Source organism: Pungitius pungitius, chromosome 16, assembly GCF_949316345.1.
Source record: "Pungitius pungitius chromosome 16, fPunPun2.1, whole genome shotgun sequence".
Classification (NCBI taxonomy): domain Eukaryota; kingdom Metazoa; phylum Chordata; class Actinopteri; order Perciformes; family Gasterosteidae; genus Pungitius; species Pungitius pungitius.
The window spans coordinates 6,581,542-6,601,121 of NC_084915.1; the positions used below are offsets into that span (position 1 = coordinate 6,581,542).

Here is a 19,580-nt window from a genome sequence, read left to right on the forward strand (position 1 = left end):
ATCATCAAGTTTTGTACTACAGTGCACACATGCAGTACGCCTATATAGATTAAAGCTGACTCACCGGCCTTCAGACTCCCTCAACTCTGACTTTATATACAGATAATTACATTGTGACTCACAAGCTCACCTAATTTACCAATTTGAGCGACAACCGAAAAGACCTATGGATGCTACAACGCCGCTGGCGTTTGGTTTCCTCTTGGGTATTGTGGACAGTGGCCATTGTCCTGTTGAAGCCACATCGGCCACTTCTCTATCTAAATTCACATGTCCAACAGGCAGAAATGTGATTGGCCATTGCTGGTGTCACATCATTTTTCTAAACCTGGACGGATTAAGTACACCTTCAGAGGCGGGACCTGTTACTTCTAAACTGGACGTTGGTTTACAGGTGCCAATCGGGCCAATGTTGTAGTCACTCCAGGCAGGTTTCCTTTTCTGTTTTAACAAACCAAGCTGAGACAGCCGTGACATCCACCAGTGAAGGGCCGCCCTCTGACCGTCAGTTGGACCAAACATGAATTTAAGCTGTCGATTCACCGCAGGGTTACAGACTACGTTGCCTTAGATGAAACGCAACTTCTCCGTGAGAATCCCTGATTGCGATCTCTAATCAAAGGGAGTATGCAAAGTCCCACAACACATTAGCGTTAAGCGAAGCCTCATTAAGTCAACCCCTTTTATGAAACACGCATATTCACTTATGTCACCGGCTGATGGTGATGTTGCCTGATGAAAGGATGAAACATGCGGAAACGTCTCTAAACACATCCGTTAAATATATCATCTGTTACTTAGCGGATCGGGGTGTGTGACAGATATGAACAGCAAGAGGAATAGGGAGTGACTGGAAGGCACCAATGCATTAACCATGTGATACTATTTATAACATATGAGCACGGGTGACCCAGTAAGTCACGTGTGTTATGCAACATGTGAATGGCGCAAAAGAAGAGCATGCTACATCTCGGGGTTGGGATCTCCTAGATGGCAATTAAAGGTAATTGCAGTAATCAGGAAATGCTGTGAAAAGGAGCACTATCGAGGGCGGGGGTGACTCGGGTAAAAACATGGACTCAGCATGCCCAGATATAGTGATCGCTCAAGCATGGTACCACATGGGTTCTGACTCCATATTGCATTTTTCATTTATCTTTGAATCCTATCCTCTCAACCCAAAACCTAATTTCACGACAAATATCTTAATGCTGATTTAAACATTACCCAAATCCCAGATGACTAATCATGACTTTCCAAAATAATGCTAAATATAACAAATGGTGTGGCCTGTTAACCCAGCTCCTGCAGAAATATAATTTGATTCAGAAATGGTTGTAGATGCTACAACCACTGACACTGAATAATTGGATGGGGTGCAGGTGGCCCCTCAGTGGAGGCTAAGGGGCTTCAGCACTGTAATATATTTGCTTTGCTCACAAACAGTTTTGTCTCTGTTGAAAACGCATTGTACAGCAACAGGCCAGCTAATACAATCCGCTATAATTGATATTACCTCTTGTATTTACTACTTGAAGATCCACATCCAACGTTACTGTCGAACTGGCTCATATTGGGCAGAATGATAACTAGAAAGCTAAGACAGACGGCAAAATCCACCTTAGAGATCCATTTAGCCCACAAATAGAGGTTTTTGATGTTTATTATTCAGCTTTTAAAGTAAATACCATTAAAAAATAATGACTTCAAAGATGATTCAAAAGCATCATACTTTTAGCAAAAAGGTAAAAAAGAAGAAAAAAAAATCCCCCTTTTCTCTTTGAAGCCTTTAAACCTTTGCGGCACAGAAACACCATCCGATAACCAGAATTTGACCCTGGTCAGCAAATGTTAATAAGCTTACAGGAGAACTATTCTGCACTAAGAATCTAACTTAACTGTCCACCAGCTAACCTTCCCCAAAGCTTTTTACCAGCTTTATAGTGTGTAAAAATATGTGAACCCGTCATGAATGTAACTTCCAAATAACCTCCCAATCAGACTGTGAAAGCTCGTGGCACATCTCTCAAGTGATGCAACAAGTAAGCCTGTGAAAGTCAGTCTGTGTCTTGCTGATCATGTTAATGTGATTGCTCACTCTTGGGTGTCAGTTGCTCAGTATGTAATAGCAATGCCATTTGTTATTGAAAATACTTGTCGTATTTATGATAGCAGATATAGATTAGTCATGTTAAAAGCAATGTTTCTTATACAAATTATTCCACTTTTTTTTTCATTGCCATTAAATAAGTTGTTAAAAACATATTTCATACAGAAAACATTACCATCAAGCTTTGTTTCATATACTTGATCACTGCGAGGGAAAAGCTTAATTCTACTCATGTGGGCAACCTGTTGAATATTAACATGATTCAAAAAAGAAGATAAGCTGATTGAGTCATCATGGTGACAGTGATGGTGATGATGAGGAGTAGGACAATGATGATGAAGCTGAAGTGGTGTTTGTGTGCAATATCCTCTGACACGCAACATTTCTTTTACATGTAGTATAGGATAAATGCCCCCCACCCCTCTGACACCCCAGTGGTGACAACATCGGGTCTACTCCTTTAAATGAGCCTTTGCGCATAGCCTTCGAATCACCACAACTGCATCAGCGGTGGCTGGGTTGCTTAGCAACTGGACAGCACAGCGATCCCAGAAGAAAGCCTCCTCCTCTGTATAAAACACAAGCCTGTGTGATTCTTGAAACCTTTCCGAGTGCGCGTTAGCAGTTTCCAGGATGTGCATGCTTCAAACACAGAGGAGCGAGTTGTGGTTGGCAATGAGGAATTAAATGAATAAAGGAGCGAAAGCGTGCGCGCGTAGGTGCGCTCGCGGTCTTGTGCGTGTTTTTTTTGTTTGCGCGTGTTTAAAAGAAAAAAAAGAAGGAATTGTGCAAAGTGAAAGAAACGCACGAAAAAGCACCGGCACACAGTAATGGGTTTCAGAGAAAACCGACACACGCGATTCAACGTATGGACACGCTGTCGCTAAGGAATTCACCCTAGGTGTCCCCCCCCCCCCCCCCCCCCTCCACATTCCCCCCCTCCCCCCACCGTGCCCACCCCCCACCCCTCACCCTCCCTCCAGTAGACTTGCACATCGTTTTAATTTTCAACTGGGAACTCAAAAAGAAAATCGGAGGCAGACGAGACGTCCTCTTGGTGCGGACTGTTGCATGCCGGTCGTCCGCTCGGTGGTTCCAGGAGAAGCGGGGCGAACGAACCGTCAACTCCGCGCGCTGAGACGCGCTGGGACGCCATTCAGCGGTGGACGGACCGCGGAGGCAAGGGGACTTTTTTTTCTTCTTTTTTTTTCTTCTCTCCTTTGACACGATATCCGACGCCGCGATACATGCATTGTCGTATAAGGGGCTATCCGTGTTCTTCGGCGACTGGTTTTTCCCTCCCGCCAGCGGAGTTGATATAGCCGCCTCTGACGCCTGCCTCCGATATCACACATTGCTTTTTCCATGTGCATTTTCCCCTCAGTGACTTTGCGCTGATCTACATCATCATCAGCAGCGGCATCGAGGAGGAGGAGGAGGAGGGGGGGTGGGGAGGTGGGGGCGGGGGGGTTGAGGGGGGGAGGGGGGGGGAGACAAAAAAAAAAAAGGGAATGAAGATTTCAATTTTCTTTTTTTTTAAACCCACCGCTCCCCTTCAGCCGACCAGCGTTTCCAGCTCAAACAAATATCTTCTAAACCAGCATCACGTTGTGGAATAGTCTGGCGCCACAGCATCGCTGGAACCATGCCTCTTCTGCAGATTTGGACTGGGAAATTTCATCCACCGATTTGATCATCAAGAAGCTGCCGCTCAGTCATTCATGCCAGTGTTTGTTTTTTTAAAGGGAGGAATACTTATCATCACTTTCAAAAGTATTGTGTATGCTGTTTTTTGAGCAAGATGTCGGATCTTCTGGTGTTGGTCGAGGGGCTCTGTGACCTGCACGGATTTCCATAGCCGGAAAAAACAGCGGGGGCCAATTCCACGATTTAAAAAAATAAAAGAAACAAAAAACAATAACCCAAGAAACCTATTAGAAGAACACATCGCATTTGTAGATGTAGGGTAGTTCATTCGACATTTTTAAAAGGCAATCTCGTTTTTTTATTGCCTATTGTTACTTTGTGAATTTTCTAGAGGACCACTGGACTGGTTGGATTATAGAAACACATATATATTTAAGGATTTGTTGAGATGTTGGGTCGTCAAGAAGATAAATTATGTGGAATTTTCTCTGCTCTGGCGGCTTTGTCCTTCTTCTTCTGCTTTGTTCAAAGGTAAGAACACATCGCTTAGACCACAAAAAAAAAAAAAAATGTTTCCATTCCCACCAACATACGTAATTGCCGGTTAATAAAAGGCGGAAATGTGACAAATCGCACCCAGGCCTACTTATTAGGGGCATTGCTGCTGATATATGCTCTGTTTAATGGAGCTGTCGCGCGCGCGAGCGTAAAAACATGCGCGTGCGTGCTGTCAAGCCTGAAACCTACTCCCGATATCAAAATGGGGATATACACATGTGTCTTCAGGAAAGGGCGATTCTCAGTATGATGATGTCTAGTGTCAGCCCTCTGTGGGCAACAGTAGTGTTGGCCGATGATTAGCTGATGGGATCGATCAGCAGACGATCGATTGATTACTCCAGGGTATGCAGCCAGGTGTATGGCTCCAGTGCTCCGAAAGCTTACTTGCTGTGTTCATCTTTTGAAAAATGCAAATCCCAGTGATACAATCTAACGTGATTGACCATTTTATTGACCGGAACCGAATCAATCAAAACTGAAAAAGAATCCCCCCATCTATTGTTTTCAAAAGATTTAACATTTGAATAGATACGGTTCTGTGAAGTGTTTTTACCCTACATGATGAATTACTGCACAGGCCTTTTAAGGACCTTGCAAATCTCCAGATCAGTCCCCTTTTCACATTGTTTTGTTGTTAAAGGCACTGATCCCTCGTGGCCCACTCCTTTTCCTAGGCTGCAGTAACCTGCAGCCTCAATTATGAGATTCGGTTGCTCAGAAGAAGAACTGCATTTTTTTTAAAGCCAATTGTAATAGGAATAACGAAAGAAAGGGGCGATAATCTTGCATGGGTTTCACGTGTAATTGATCTTATAGTGATACTCTGTCAAACCCACAAGTCCTGTAACCAGCCAGCTTGATGAACAGCTGCACTACGTGTGAGCTAATTGAACAGTGTTTCCCTGACTAGGCCGAGGGCTAGTTCTCCTATCAGGGGAGCAATTTTAATTTTAGTCCCCAACCCCACCAACACACACCCGCACGCACGCACACACACACACACACACGCACACACAAGCTCATTCCACTCTCTGGAACCTGAGCTGAAGAGCTGGTCTCGGCCAGGTGATGCAGGTCATGGCATCAATGTTATAAGTGTCAGTCAGACTGGTGCGGACTATGCGTTCCTCCTGGGGAGATTCTGTCTCCAGTCCAGGCTCAGACCAGCGAAGCCTGTGGCTCTGTCAGCACAATAGGAGCCTGTGTTTAAACACATAAGACTGAGCACAAACGTGTTACTTAAAAACAACAATAGCATAATGACTTTAGTCATCTTCTAAAGGACCCGCATCCATTACATGCTGGACGGGGGTATTAAATTGTAGCCCTTACACTGACCAAATGAAAACACTGAAAGTGGGGTTCAGCGGTGGGCTGCATACACAAGGCATATTTATTAACCTTCCCCATGACAACGCAACACTATTTGCCTGACAACTGACTGCAACGGGCATTTTTGATAGCAAAAAAAAATCTCAGCATGGTGAATTTTTTTATTTTTCTTCAAATGTGGTGACAGGCCAGGATGTTGAAAGATTAAAACTATAGTTGACTAAGATTGAGGATAAAATATATGAAATATAACAACAAATGCTCACTCTACAAGATAGTTCTTGGAATAGTGTTTGTGTTTAGGTTTCATAAGTCCTCATTCCCTTTGTCAAATCCTCACCATGGACTTTCTGTGAACGTGGCATCATGTTGATAACAGAGAGTACATGCCACAATTATTCATTGTTCTTTTTGTGTGCTCGAGAGCAACAAACGGACAAAAGTCATCTACGAAAACAACAAAAGTCATGCTTCAGTTTTGTCCCACTACTTAAAATGGCTGTAACACTTGTGCTTTCTGCCCTCAGCTCTTCCACTGGAAGCACCGGAATGTCTGTGGCCAAGACCACCGTGGACAAGTTGCTGAAGGGATATGACATCCGTTTGAGGCCAGATTTTGGAGGTAGGTGTTGCGGCCACTCTGTTGTGGAGGGTACGTGCGCGTCGGGGTGTTGTACAAAATGATGTTCACGAGTCATCCCTTTGAAATCTGTCAAAAAGTAGGCCTGTGGCAAAATATGAGGGACGGCTTTGATGGGACTCTTACCGCGTCAATTCTATGCATCTATTCGCATATTGAAGATGGCTGCTCCTGGAGAAGTAGAGCACACATTGCGCAACATTAACATGGTTAACGTGATGATTTTTCATACTTTTCTCTAGTGTCCTTGGAACACATGGTAATGTCTCTGAGCTTCTCCGATTTCGGATATCAGGAAAAGCACTTTTGCCCCATTAACCTTTATTGGAAATTGTGAATATTTTTACATCCAATCTTCAGAATAATGGATAATTATTTTTTTTTCACGATAATTTGATATGAATAGAAGGCGTGATGGAAGAACTGATCAGTGTATGTCATTCAGGCTGATTGTTTTGCTGAAACGATTAAACCACATTTTATGTTCGGCAATTTAAAATATAGTTGGATTTTTGAACCCCTTATAATAGCCTGATTACTAATGGCTAATGGTGTATGACAACACTGAGCTGCTTTAATCTAAACCCACGTTGTATAGGATGCATTTAAAGTCGAAGCTTCCTGTTTCATATGCATTTGGGCCCTCGTCTGTGCAGATCCACTCGCTGAAGACGTCATAACTCAGCGCTGACTGACAGCTACACTGATGGCTCTAATTGAATACAGTACCTGATTAAAACTAATCATTTCAGCACCAGCTTTTTATTCTGCTTCAAAACTTTGTTTTCAGAAAAGCCTATTGCTACTTGAAAAAAGAAACAAAACAAAACAAAGAGGGCGTGTTAATGGGGTATGATGTTAAACTAATGAGAGTCTCTCGCCACTTGAATTTGCTTTAGCTCTAGCGCACATGTGTCAAACTCATGGCCCGCGGGCCATATCCGGCCCTTGAATGAATTATCTTTGGCCCGCATGATCAAATCTATTTACTATTGGAGCTGTATCGCACGCATCACCATAATACTACAAATCCCACAATGCACTCTGCGTGTGTCGTCGCGCGCCTCACAGTCTGTATTATATACCGCTTGTGTCTACTTTCGTTGTGTACCTTATCATTGTCCCTTTTACCGTAAAAACCATACAAACAACTTTTTACTCTGTTAATTCTTTTTGTGGTTTTTCCCATAAAATGAAACTACGAAGCGTAGCCGCTAAACCGGAAGTACGTCGATTTTCACAGTAAGAGTCGACGCAACCGTCTGTAATGACATCGGTTACCAGGGTAACAAGAGGAGAAAAGTTTATTAACGGATATAAATAAATACGCCTGGTCTGATGAGTTTGACACCCCTGCTCTAGCGCTTCATAAACACCCAAAACATTTGTCCAATATGGAAAAATATTAGCATGCTGAAAGGACCTGCTTTGAAAAATGGATCATCCCTTGTCCAACCTTAATTGTTTAAAATCTTGGTCAGAAATACCATACATGACGCTGATCTTTTTGAAAGGAACGTTTGAATAAATGGTAGGTAGAGACAATGTTGCATGACTCACCTGCAAAATAGCTGAATGTTCTATGTATTCAGGTCATGTGCAACAAGGCGTCACTGCATTTAAGAAGTTATATTACATGATACGTGATAATGTTGTTCATTGCCTCAAGAACGTAATATGTATAATTTGCTCTGGCAGGTTGACTTTTATCTGTACATCTGTTTTTGCCATTTTAAAAAGCACATTGGTTTCCTTTTTTTAGACACAATATGTCCTGTTATTGTTATTATTATTATCGTAAATATATCGCACAGATATCAGATCAAATTTATGGCTATTAAATATATAATATTCCCCAGAATCTTCTTTAAATAGGCTTCAGGCGGCAGCTTGTCATCCATGCGACCACATCACACTTGACGAAAATGAGAGCAAGCAGTCCAAATCATATAGCAGGTGCACCTCCTAATATAACCTTCCCCAGGATGGGGGCTCTGCCAAAGAACGGTGGTCTGATGAAGGCCTGTGTGCCAAAATGCACCATCCTGATGTTAGCCACTGCTGAGTTCAGCTTGCTTTTATAACATATTTGCACCTCACTCCTCCCCACCAAAGGAATTTCAACTATTGCCTTCGTGACAGTTGGCGGCATTTTTAACTCCAATTGACTTGTCAAAGATGTCATGTCTTTGTCACCGGCGACAGTGTTTTCATTCACCAGTTCAATGAGGCAAAGAAGAGCAAACAGCAAAAATGAATGCTTAAAATGTTGTTGCTTCTCACAAAATTCAAAATGATCCGAAGATTGGATACTAGAGACAGAGTACACACATCATCTCCGGTTCCTAATGGGTTAACAACAACACCACTTTGTATCCCTTAAAAAAAAAGTAAAGCAAAGAAATTAAAGAAGAAGGCTTTTGGTTTCATGTTCTAGATCATTTTTTTACCTGCAGTTTATTTTTCTACGGACAGGTCGACTTAAAGGTAATTTCAACAAAAGTTTCTCCTTTGATGTCGTCTGTTGGCTGCAGCGCACTGTTGTCTAGCAGCCTGTGAACGCACTTTTTAGAGGGCGTGTATCCCAGGCGCAGAGTAACTGTGCTTCACCCTGAGGCCAGAGGAGCTGTAGTCCGTCATGTCTTGATATTTCCTACATCAGTCAGCTACTTCTGTCGTGACACACACTGCTGACAACCTTCGGCTCTCAAGAATCAACAGAGAGGGTCCTAATTTGGCACAAAACTGGACACACACTAACTCAGAGATGTACATCGCTGGAAAAATATGGTCCTTCTGGTCAGAAAGACTTATATATATAATTCTGCCAGGTGACTTGGATGATGTGTTGTGGCCTTATCACCAGTATGTCTAAATCAGTGGTTCTCAACTGGTCTGGCTCCGGGACCCACCATGGTTTGACCCAACTTGGCACGCGCTGCTGAAAACATGGACGGACGAGCCGGCAAAAAACACGACACTCCGCTGCATTAAAAAAGTCACAGGATGATTTTTTTGATTTTTTCAACAAAAATTTTTTTCCCATGCAATGACCCACGACCCACTAAAAAAGGGTCCGCGACCCACCAGTTGAGAATCACTGGTCTAAAGGATGTCGGTCATTTCAAGATATGGGACACAGAACCAAATGGCAACTGTGTCGGAATTCAGTATCTTACGGTGGAAGTAAACTGTATTGGTTTTGTAATTAGTTATTTATATTGTTCAATTTGCAGAAAAAAAACGTTGTTTTTGTGACTTTGCCCTAACTGATGCATCCAGTGCAAGTGGAGTCTTTATCGTTTCACTATCTGCTTCTTCGGTTTATAGCCCTTTGATGTAACTTCTCAACATAGAGATGAATCATAGACCACAACCCCCATGTAACCTGAATATTACATCACTTTTATGATTTATATTCAGCAAGATAACCAGCGCATTGCATACTCAGCCAAGAAATTGTAATTACTTGAAGATCGAGCAATGTTTTCTTTCTTTGTGCACACTTGCGGTATGACTGAAAATCTAACAAAAATGTTTAAATATATGCCTCTCATGGACAGCCATCCCACCTTGAAATAATCAAACCGTTGGAAGGTACGTCCCGGTTTCTCCGACCTGTGGCCTCAACACATTCGCACATGTTGGCGCAGTTGGTCTATGATCGAAGTTGTTTTCATGAACCTCCCAACAAGTGCAAGTGAATACATTTATTAATTGGAGTAATCAAATACATGACCCACCTAAATCAGTTTCATAAGAAGCCCATTTCATTATTTACCAGTCTCTGAATGTGTCTACAAATATGGGTTTACCTTGAAGTAGACAATTATTCCAATTTCTTCTGTAAGCAACAACAGCGACAAAATGAATGTTTTGTCTCTTTCTTTTTATTAGTGGTAACATTATCTTTCAAGTTCATGCATTACTGCGTGAAAAGGCTTGTGAAATGCATGATCTTCCACCAAGTAGTATCAGCTTACAATTCAGCCATCCAGAATTAGGAAATACAGTCATTGGTTGTAAAGCAGATGCCAATCACTAGCGTAGGCGACTTGGTGTGTCTTCATCTGTGCCTGCATGCGATTTCTTTGTGCAAAGGTGTCATGGACAGTGCAGAGTGGGATTTGTACTGATAATTAAACACAGTTTCTGTTGCTATTATTTATTTGCACATGGGAACTGGTAGAGTTCGTCCTTCTGGAGGACATATTTTAAATCAAGCTGTCATCATCACGGGAATGGGTTTTATGATCTCAGCTTCAACCATTAACAAGGCATGAAGGGTGACATATAACACTAATGCTATGAACATGCTATTCTCCCGTTATGCACTAAGTGCACAACATTCTGGACTACAAACAACCAAATATGTTCAAATCTCTACTTAAACCCAGCTCTACAGCATTTTATGGGTTGTTACATGTGCACGTGTATACATTGTAGCACACATGACAACATATGTAGATGGAGAGCTTGTGGTGAAGTTGAAAGACCCCCCCCACACATACACTAAACACAGTTGACTGGGTCCTGGGGGTGATCTGAAGCAGGCGCTTTTGAAATGGTGACTTTGAGAAGAGCTTGAAGTCATAGAGAGAATGCATTTTAAAATGACTAACGATGTATGCTGTGCTGTAGCGGACCAGAATAGATTCAAGTAATTCAATAACACATACATGTTCACGGAACCAAACATACCCAATTGATAACATCAATATTTTTTCCAAACATGAGCACATGAATCCAATTTGAAAAAAGAAAAATTAAACTGTTAATGAAAGCCATTACATCCTTAAGTGGAAAGTGCAACGGTGAAACATTTCTTCTCTACATCAATGTGCGCTGCGTACCACGGCCTTGAATTGGATTAAAGAAAACTGCAGGGTGAACAACATGCAACATTTTACAGAGAGAACAATTTTACCCATTCAAGTACATATTGACGATAGATGGCAAAGGTTTGCAAAATCATCAAAAACAGTTGATGAATACTGCTGCATAGCAGTCACAAGTGCTCTAGGAATCGTATTTGTACTGTATGTAATGTTTTTCATGCTATTCAGCATTTTTTGCAATCGCTGTTGATTATGTCAGCATTTACATTGTCTTTCTCTGCTTACTACACTGAACATGGAAAATAGTTTAGATAATCAGCACAAATATGGCTCTCTGCTTCCCAAAGTTACTCTCCCCCCTTACTTTGTCCTTGTCTGGCGTAATAAACAGTGGTACTGGCGTGGTGTGTATTAAATGGTATTCTGTCACTTGTTCAGCAGAGAGAAAATGCATTTCGCCGTTGATATGCATAAACAGGGTGACAAAGGAACTGGAGAGCCTGTAACTGTCTAACAGAAGGTGCTGCTCTGGGGTGATTTATGGACTGTTGTCATTTGCTGTAGATAGCCCTGCAGAGAAAATCCTTGTGACTGCTCATAAGTGAAAATCTGTGTTGTGATTATTTTGGATAACTTTAAATAAATGGCCCTCATAAGTGGATGTGGAGATGTAATACCTTTCGGTGAAGGATGTATTAATAAAGGCTCTCTCGGATATCAAGGTGGCAAAACAGTCTGAAAACAACCTGTCCTGTCTTCTGACTTGTTAAATGTTAAATGTGATTCTTTGTGTCAACATTCAATATCAAACGTCCTAAGCACTGTCATTGTAATGCCTTTAGAATTTACTGTAGATAAACACATTAGATATCGATTTAATACAAGTATTATTGTAGAAAGAAATTCTGATAATATCCAATAAATAGACAAAAAACAAGGAAAAGCTTCATAATAAACTACAACATCATTAAGTGCAGGCAAAGCTACCATAGCATTTAACACAAGACAAAATTGAGCTTTATGTATAGCTGATCAAAAAAATACAAGTCAATTGTTAATATTGTCAAAATACATTGGATTGTGCGCGCTGCATATGAATGTGTATGTGCACAGTATGTACTGGCCATCTCAGCTCATGTGCTTTAATGTGTTCTAACCTGTAATGTAGATACGTTGAAGGTCAACGCTGCACAACAGGACCGCGTTCTCTCAAGGCTCCATTGGGCCCGAACTGAGGATTTATGGCAACGTACTAACAAGGAATTTAACACGAGCCTTTAAGGATTTCAGCTTCATGCATTAGCGTATGGCTTGCAGTTTAACGATCTCAAACATGAAAAAGCATCCAAAGGTTCCAGGAGTACATGGATGTGAGAGCCTGACTGTATGCACCTGATCTCTGGCTGTACAGCATTTCATTCTCCACTCCGATGCAACTCGGTGCCGGTTCATCCTGCAGCCGTGTCATCAAAGCATAGTCACCTGTCCCTGTCTTCCACACGCTGCTGATCTCATTTCCCACTGACCCAAATGAGCCCTAGCTGCAGCTTGATCTTATTTGTAATGGAAAAGCAGTCAATGGAGCCATGAAACTGCAGTTCAGTTGCAGTGAGACTGGTGAGTAGAATAGACACTTAATTGACCAAATATGAGAGACGCCGGACAAATGAGAAAAGCAGGAGTCGTATCACTTCTGTACTATACTGTATGTGTAATTGTTCCTTCAGGCTACGCTTTGTGTCCTGTGAGATAACACACTAAATACTCGCCGCATTCTGTGTGCGTGCAGCTATTTACAAAGCCGCTTCCCACGCGGTGGTTTTTACCCTCGGTGAACATGACTACTGATGGACGGTGCGAGATATCAACGGCAATGTGCTTTTTTTTTTTTTTTTTGCGGCTGCGGCCATTAAGTGACGCGTGGCAGCAGTTCCTTCGAGACCGGTGGACGCATTTTGAAATACTGAGAACAATCTCTTAGTCTGTGTGCTGCCACATGTCAGATGGCGGGCCGCTTTGCATAGAGGCGGACAGCACAGGCCGTCGTAACTCAGTCTCAAAGTAATGCCTATTCAGCGCAAAACAGGAGTGTGTTGTCAGAATCCCGGGATGGATGCTGGGGCATGAACAAATGGTATCCAGCCTGATAAAGAGAGAACCCCCCATGATTTATTCCCGAGAAAGCACAAGAAAAATGTTGGAGCTGGGCATTTTTCCCTTTTCCCTTCACTTAGATTTCCCATTTGAATGAAATGAGGTGTGTATGCAGGCAGGCAGAGGGGAGCACGGGTGGTGAGATATAGCATGCAGGAGAAAGGACATCCTTCATCTTCACATCCAAAGTGTTGTTTTCAGCAACTTTGAAATGAAGAAGACAAATGCTGATAGAATCGCACTGGGATGTATCACCGTGGACTGTACAAAAACCCTATGTCAGACTTTGGGGAGGCATCCTGCATGCGGGGCTTCCCCCCCCCCCCCCCCCCCCCCCATCTCGCATCCCCATTTCCATTCTCCTCTTAAGGTCTCCAAGGACAACACATTTTGAACCCGCAGTGATTGATGGGAGGTTTGCCCTTGACAGGTCGTGGACAGGCGGGCCAAGGGCAAGATGCAGCTATCCAATTGTTTCACATAGATAAACGGGGAAAGAAATGTCATTTACTGCACTAGAGATAAATGCTCTCATCCTCACTACCCAGAAGCACGCCGAAAAGCCCATTTCGTTATTGAACTCCAAAAGCTGGCCGTATGAAACTGGTGTCCACACAACTATGATTTGTACACCATGCAGAACAGAAGGGACAAAGCGGAGGAGAGAGTGTAGATGTTGAAGTTAAAAACAATTATTACAGTTGATAGATGCACCTAAGGCCAGAGATCTTGATAATAATTGGCCTCTGTCGTTGCATCCTCTCTGATGTTTGGCCCGCTGTGTTGATTCTTTGTATCTATTCTTTGACTTTATACCCGTCTCATGGGCATGCGATTACTCAGCATGTACTAGAACATTCTAGTGCTTGCTGTTTATCTGGAGTTTACTCCAGTTGCCGTGTCATGACTTCCAATAAACAGGAAAACAAATATTAATAGGTATAGTTGAATTTCAAGTTAAAAACAAAATGAAAAAGATGCATTTTCAACCCTTTAAGATCCCACCCCAGGTCACATGCCAGAAACAAGCAGTAGTTCTAGTCATCACTAGGGTCACTATTCATATTTGAACTGCAGGTAACCATAGCAACAGAACTTTCTGCTTTGTGCTGCGTAGACCTTGGTATAATCATGATAATGCTCTCTGAGGTGCTCGGATACAGAAAATAACCACACAACTGTGTGTGGTGATATTCAGTGCATACGCAGGAAGCAGAGTGATACTCAGGTCCAAGCGGTTCTAAACAATGGTTCATCCACACTAAGGAGTTGTCACACAGATTTTGAATACATCCTTTCTTTTGATTCAGATTGAAACATAAATATTCCTGTGTTGAAAGAAGAATTAAGTTAATTTCATGCTATATATGCCCTTTAGAAGATTAATTTTTCAGTCAGCAGCGAACTATACCACAAGGATATGGTTATTCTACATCAGCACTAGATCATATTGGTACACAGGATATTTGCTTTTGTATTTTTTTTTCACAGATGAGCAATGATGATTGTTGAGTGATATGTGTGGTGGTCTGTATTTGATAGATTGACGACACGGGCCAATGTACTGTCGCTTGTCCCAATAGCATTTGTTTTTTACTTCAGCCTAAGGACACGATTGAACTGTAATATCCAACACAATATGATCAAATATGTATACACCAAATGGTGTGTGTGTGTGTGTGTGTGCACTCCCTACCCAGTAACCAGTATATGCACTGAGGCTTGTTGTAACGTCCTTATGACACTGATTGAGAACATTTATTTTTGCAACAACCCTGCACTGACACCTGCGTGACATATTATGCCCTTTTACCACAAGTTGAAATGGTTCTTTGTGGTCTGAATGGAACGTCTTTAACCACCAACCAAAATACCACAAGGATCATTATTAACGGCACCCTTTTCAGGCAGCTCAAAACGACCCGTTTGAGGTCTTAATACTAACGAGCCAGCGAACCCGGCACCCCTTACCCCCTACCCCCGACCCCCTGTTCGCTCCACCATCCACACTCCTCCGTGGTTTGAGCCTTGCATGGCATGCCTCCCTGTGACATCACAAAATGTAAAAAATAAACAAAATATTTGTCCACTAATCTGTGATAGAAATCTATTTATTGTCTGATTCCAAAAATTCCATTGATTTTTATAGTAAATATTGCTCAATTTGTGTATCTCCCTGTCCTTGGGGGGGATGTGGTGGGAGGTGTGCCATGGCGATGTAAGGGAGACTCATAAAGGAACTGCCAAACGAGTTGTTTTTATTAGTATTAATCCATGCCAGACAGCCACATCGATGTGTGGAAGAACAAAGTGGAAGTTTCATAATGTCCAATGTAAAGCTGTAGCATCAAATGCTTTGTTATCATAAAAAGTAAATAACTCCAGCTGCTGGTTGTTTTTTTGGCAATGTTTTTAAAGTGCACGCTTTCAAAAGATGATCCATTATTCAAGACATTTTGTTTTGGAGCGTACTTTTAGGTCACGGCTACACTGTGGTTGCTCTTATTAGGTCTTAAGTTTCAGTCAACAACTGCAAACATTTCCCAACGCTGAAAAGTGCGTTCTTGTCATTCTCTTCTTCTGCTGATTTTATCATAAGATGCCCCTATTGATGATCTCTCAATTGTCAGACATTCTGTCCGTATTACAGTACTTGTGTACGTCACACAGGACATATATACAGTGTCGTCCCATTCCTGTGATCTACCACCATTCACTACCTGCAAAGTTGTATTTATGCCGTCTGGTCTCCATTAAATGCATCTGGAACAGTTCTGTCCATCTAGCCTCTAAGGTCACATGCTTCTACAGTCTCTACAGGGGTGATGGTGACGTGGAATAGCGTGGTGTGCTGGGGGAACTGAAGGTTCGTGGTTTGAATCCCAGCTGCTCCATGTGCCATGTTGAAGTGTCCCTGAGCAAGACGCCTAACCCCTAATTGGTCCCCAGACAAAATGTAACGCATGGGTTATACTGTGATGTAAGTCGCTTTGGATGAAAGCGTCAGTTAAATGGCCTGTAATGTAAAAATGTAATGAATATGGAAGTATGATGCTGAGCTGTCCTCCTCCAGTCACACAGCACATCTTCTCTATTCCCCAGCACACAATATTAATTCTCTTTTTTATTCTAATTTCTTCTGTTTGGTCTCTGAGAGTATTTTATCTTGTTGTCCTCACTTTACTTTCATGTGATTTTGCTTCCAATTTAGTATGTTTTCCTTGTTTTGGGTCTGTCATTTAGAGCCTGTTATTCGGCTGTGTTGACTTTTCTTTGTCAATTCCTTTTTTCTTTGTTTTGTGTGAAGTGATTTTTTTTTTTTTATTCTTAGCTTCTTTTTTTTATCTCACCTGCACAATGTGAATTTCTCTGTTTCTTTGTTGTAGCATTATTTGATGTGTGGATAAATTAACTGGCTGGTGAGTGAGAAGCGAAGATTATTCTTTAGTCATATGGGGAAAAAAATGCGTATTATGTGACATCTTGTCAGAAATAATTGTGTTTCTGGGATTCAACATTCTCATAGCTCTCTCACATCTCAATCTGGTCATGTTAGTGGAATTCATCTAGTAGCTGTTCGGCATTTGTAGTTTTCATTTAGGCCATTTGTTGATGGCGGGACAACATAGATGTGATAAGACCACCCAGAATGCCGTCTAATATTGTAATTTTCTTCACGGCATTGGAGAGATCCGATGAGAGGAAACGTATGAGGTATGACGTGGAAAGGTCTCGGGCGAGACATGAGCCAAGGACGTTGCAATTCATCGGCGGTACCTTAACCCCTCAACCTCCAGGGCGTTCCAGAATTCCCTATTTGGTTGGTTGACTTCCTAATGAAACGTTCCTTTTCTCTGTGATTGTCTTGAGATTGAAAAAGCGAGTGGAAAGAATCAGAGGTGATAAACAGGTTTTTTTTAAATGGTAGCCAACAACATTTTCCCCTTTTTCCCTTGCACGCACGCCGGAGTTAATGTAATAGCCACAAATGAATTTATTAATAAAGAATTAATTTATGAATCCTACTCTCTTGAGACACATTAGCCAAGATCGTTGAGGATGATCTACATATAATTACCACAGGTTAATGTAATTACTTTACTAGGCAGGACTTACGATTACGTGGCATGCCACTGAAGCAGGAGAAACAGTGCAAATTCCTAGAAATCTTTATTTTGTACTGTAGTATACATTGTTGTACTACCAACTTGGTTCTGCGTCAAAACAACGGCATTGATTAAAACTGCGAATGTTTGACTTGCTGAATAAATCAGGTCATTAAATAAATGAATCATTCAATTATTTAGCCAATAAGTTTCCAAATGACTTCAGAACACATCTGGCCACAAGCACACTTTGTCCTCAAATGCCCACACGGTACGTTGGCTTTTTATTTTCATTTGTAGAGAAAATAACGTATAACGTATGACATCACACTATCTTGTACCGTACATACTTTCCTTCGTCCTGCACATGGCCGTCAAATCCAGCCCGGCATATCTTTTAGCTTTAATGAAGCATCGCTTTGAGGTATACTAATGTTACGTCCAATCGATTTCTCCTTTCTGCCTCCTGTAAAAACATGTCGCCGTTTAATCAAAGCTTCCAATACTGTGGGCATGCACATTAAACTAACTCCCATGTTTAGATATTTCCACAAAACTGACTAACTATTTAACCGCTCATGCAATGTAACTCAACTAAATATTAATTTATTAAGTGATTTATATATATTTCACGAAGCTCAAATACACAAAAGGAAATTAAAATAAATATTCTATTGTAATTCACTCTTCAATCCCTTTGGAGCACTAAGTAATAATGTTCCACATGCGATTGTATTTTTAGTTGGAAAGGCAGCAGTTAATATGCGCAGTGCATGCGAGTAGGGAGCATTGGTCACACACAGCAGTGTGGTGTGGAATCATAGTAGGTTTCATATATCAGGCTGGAGGTTTGTGACAGGACAGGACGATAAGATGAGGCCACCTTTACTTATCCGCTGTCTCTTTGGCTTCCTGTGATGTACTGCCTCCGCTGTCCTGTTTCACCACATCATTTTCTTTTCCCTTCTCCTCTGTCCTCCTTTAGTCGTCGCACTAGAACCTGCTTTAATGATTTCCCGTTATTCACCAGCTATCACTAAGCCTACCTTGTGGTTTCTCCATCCATACAGTAGTTGCCATAACAGTGAGCGGGATATTTAGAGCTGTTTAGCAGCGTTAGTGCTAGACATTTATTATCCTCGGATAATGGCAGAAGCTACAATGACGCCATGTAACTTTTATGTGATTGGTAAAGTCCCATCGAGATAGCGACTCGGTTATTAAGGGAGGGCTGAGTGCATGTTAAGAAATAATACAAAACGCAATGTACATTAGTGAATTGTCAAAGCAATAACCTAAATGAAAAATACACAGTAACATTTACTAGGTCATGCCTGTGATATGTCCAGGATGGTGTTAACAGTGCAGAATGCACTGGGAGGGCAATAATCATATTGTAAAACAACTTGCAACTTTGTATAACAACAGAATTAATAGATAAAGAAAGAGTCCATGTCATATGACTGAAGTTGGAAATGTCTATAAGATTAATTAGGCGTCAAGAAAAAATAGATTAAGCAGAGCTGCAGAATGAAACGGCGTCTCAAGTCAGTTGGTCTCCTGCTGGCCTGTAGGGCAATAAAACTGAGCAGCATGTCGTCAATCACATCATACCTGGGCATTGTTACAAATCCTGGAATATCAAGTGTACTATTTCCAACATGTGCAGTTATTCCCATCTTATCCACCTCTTGGTGTGAAGTTACTCTGATCTGTTCGGTGTGATTGGCACCACAATAGAGTTTCTTGTGGTGATCTAGTGTATTAGCTGGAGTAATATGTCAATATACTGGATGTGTGAACTGATTCTTAACCCAGCCAATTGTTTTGCTTCGAAAGGGTTTTTTCCGTAAACACATTGAGGTCCATTTAACCATTTAATTATAACATGTTATGGACAACATCTTTTTTTGCATGCATATGAAATTAACCATAGTCTAAAACTGACAAAAAGTTACTTTGGACTTGAACAAAATCATTTTCTTGTGGTGAAGGGAAGGATGGCGAACTAAGTTGTCCGGCTCATTTGTAAGTGGTAAATAAGTATTTCACGTATATCTTTTTTCTATATCGATTTTTCAATTCACTGCAACACAGTAAGCAAGCTTTTTCATTTTTAAATGGCCACCGCGCAGCACTGTGAAGGGGAGACAATTACACAACTTACAAATGTGTTTGAATATTTATTGAGA

General features: G+C 41.5%; 1 protein-coding gene across 2 annotated transcripts in view; it reads left to right on the top strand.

The window, feature by feature from the left end:
• The first annotated feature begins 3,610 nt into the window (after positions 1-3,610).
• Positions 3,611-19,580, top strand: part of gabrb4 (gamma-aminobutyric acid type A receptor subunit beta4) — a 40,003-nt gene continuing 24,033 nt past the window's right edge. For both annotated transcript variants that reach the window (XM_037468204.2, XM_037468206.2), the window contains exons 1-2: positions 3,611-4,288; positions 6,178-6,272. In XM_037468204.2, the coding sequence (XP_037324101.1) occupies positions 4,206-4,288; positions 6,178-6,272 (178 nt within the window). In that variant the 5' untranslated portion in view covers positions 3,611-4,205. The remainder of the gene's footprint in view (positions 4,289-6,177; positions 6,273-19,580) is intronic.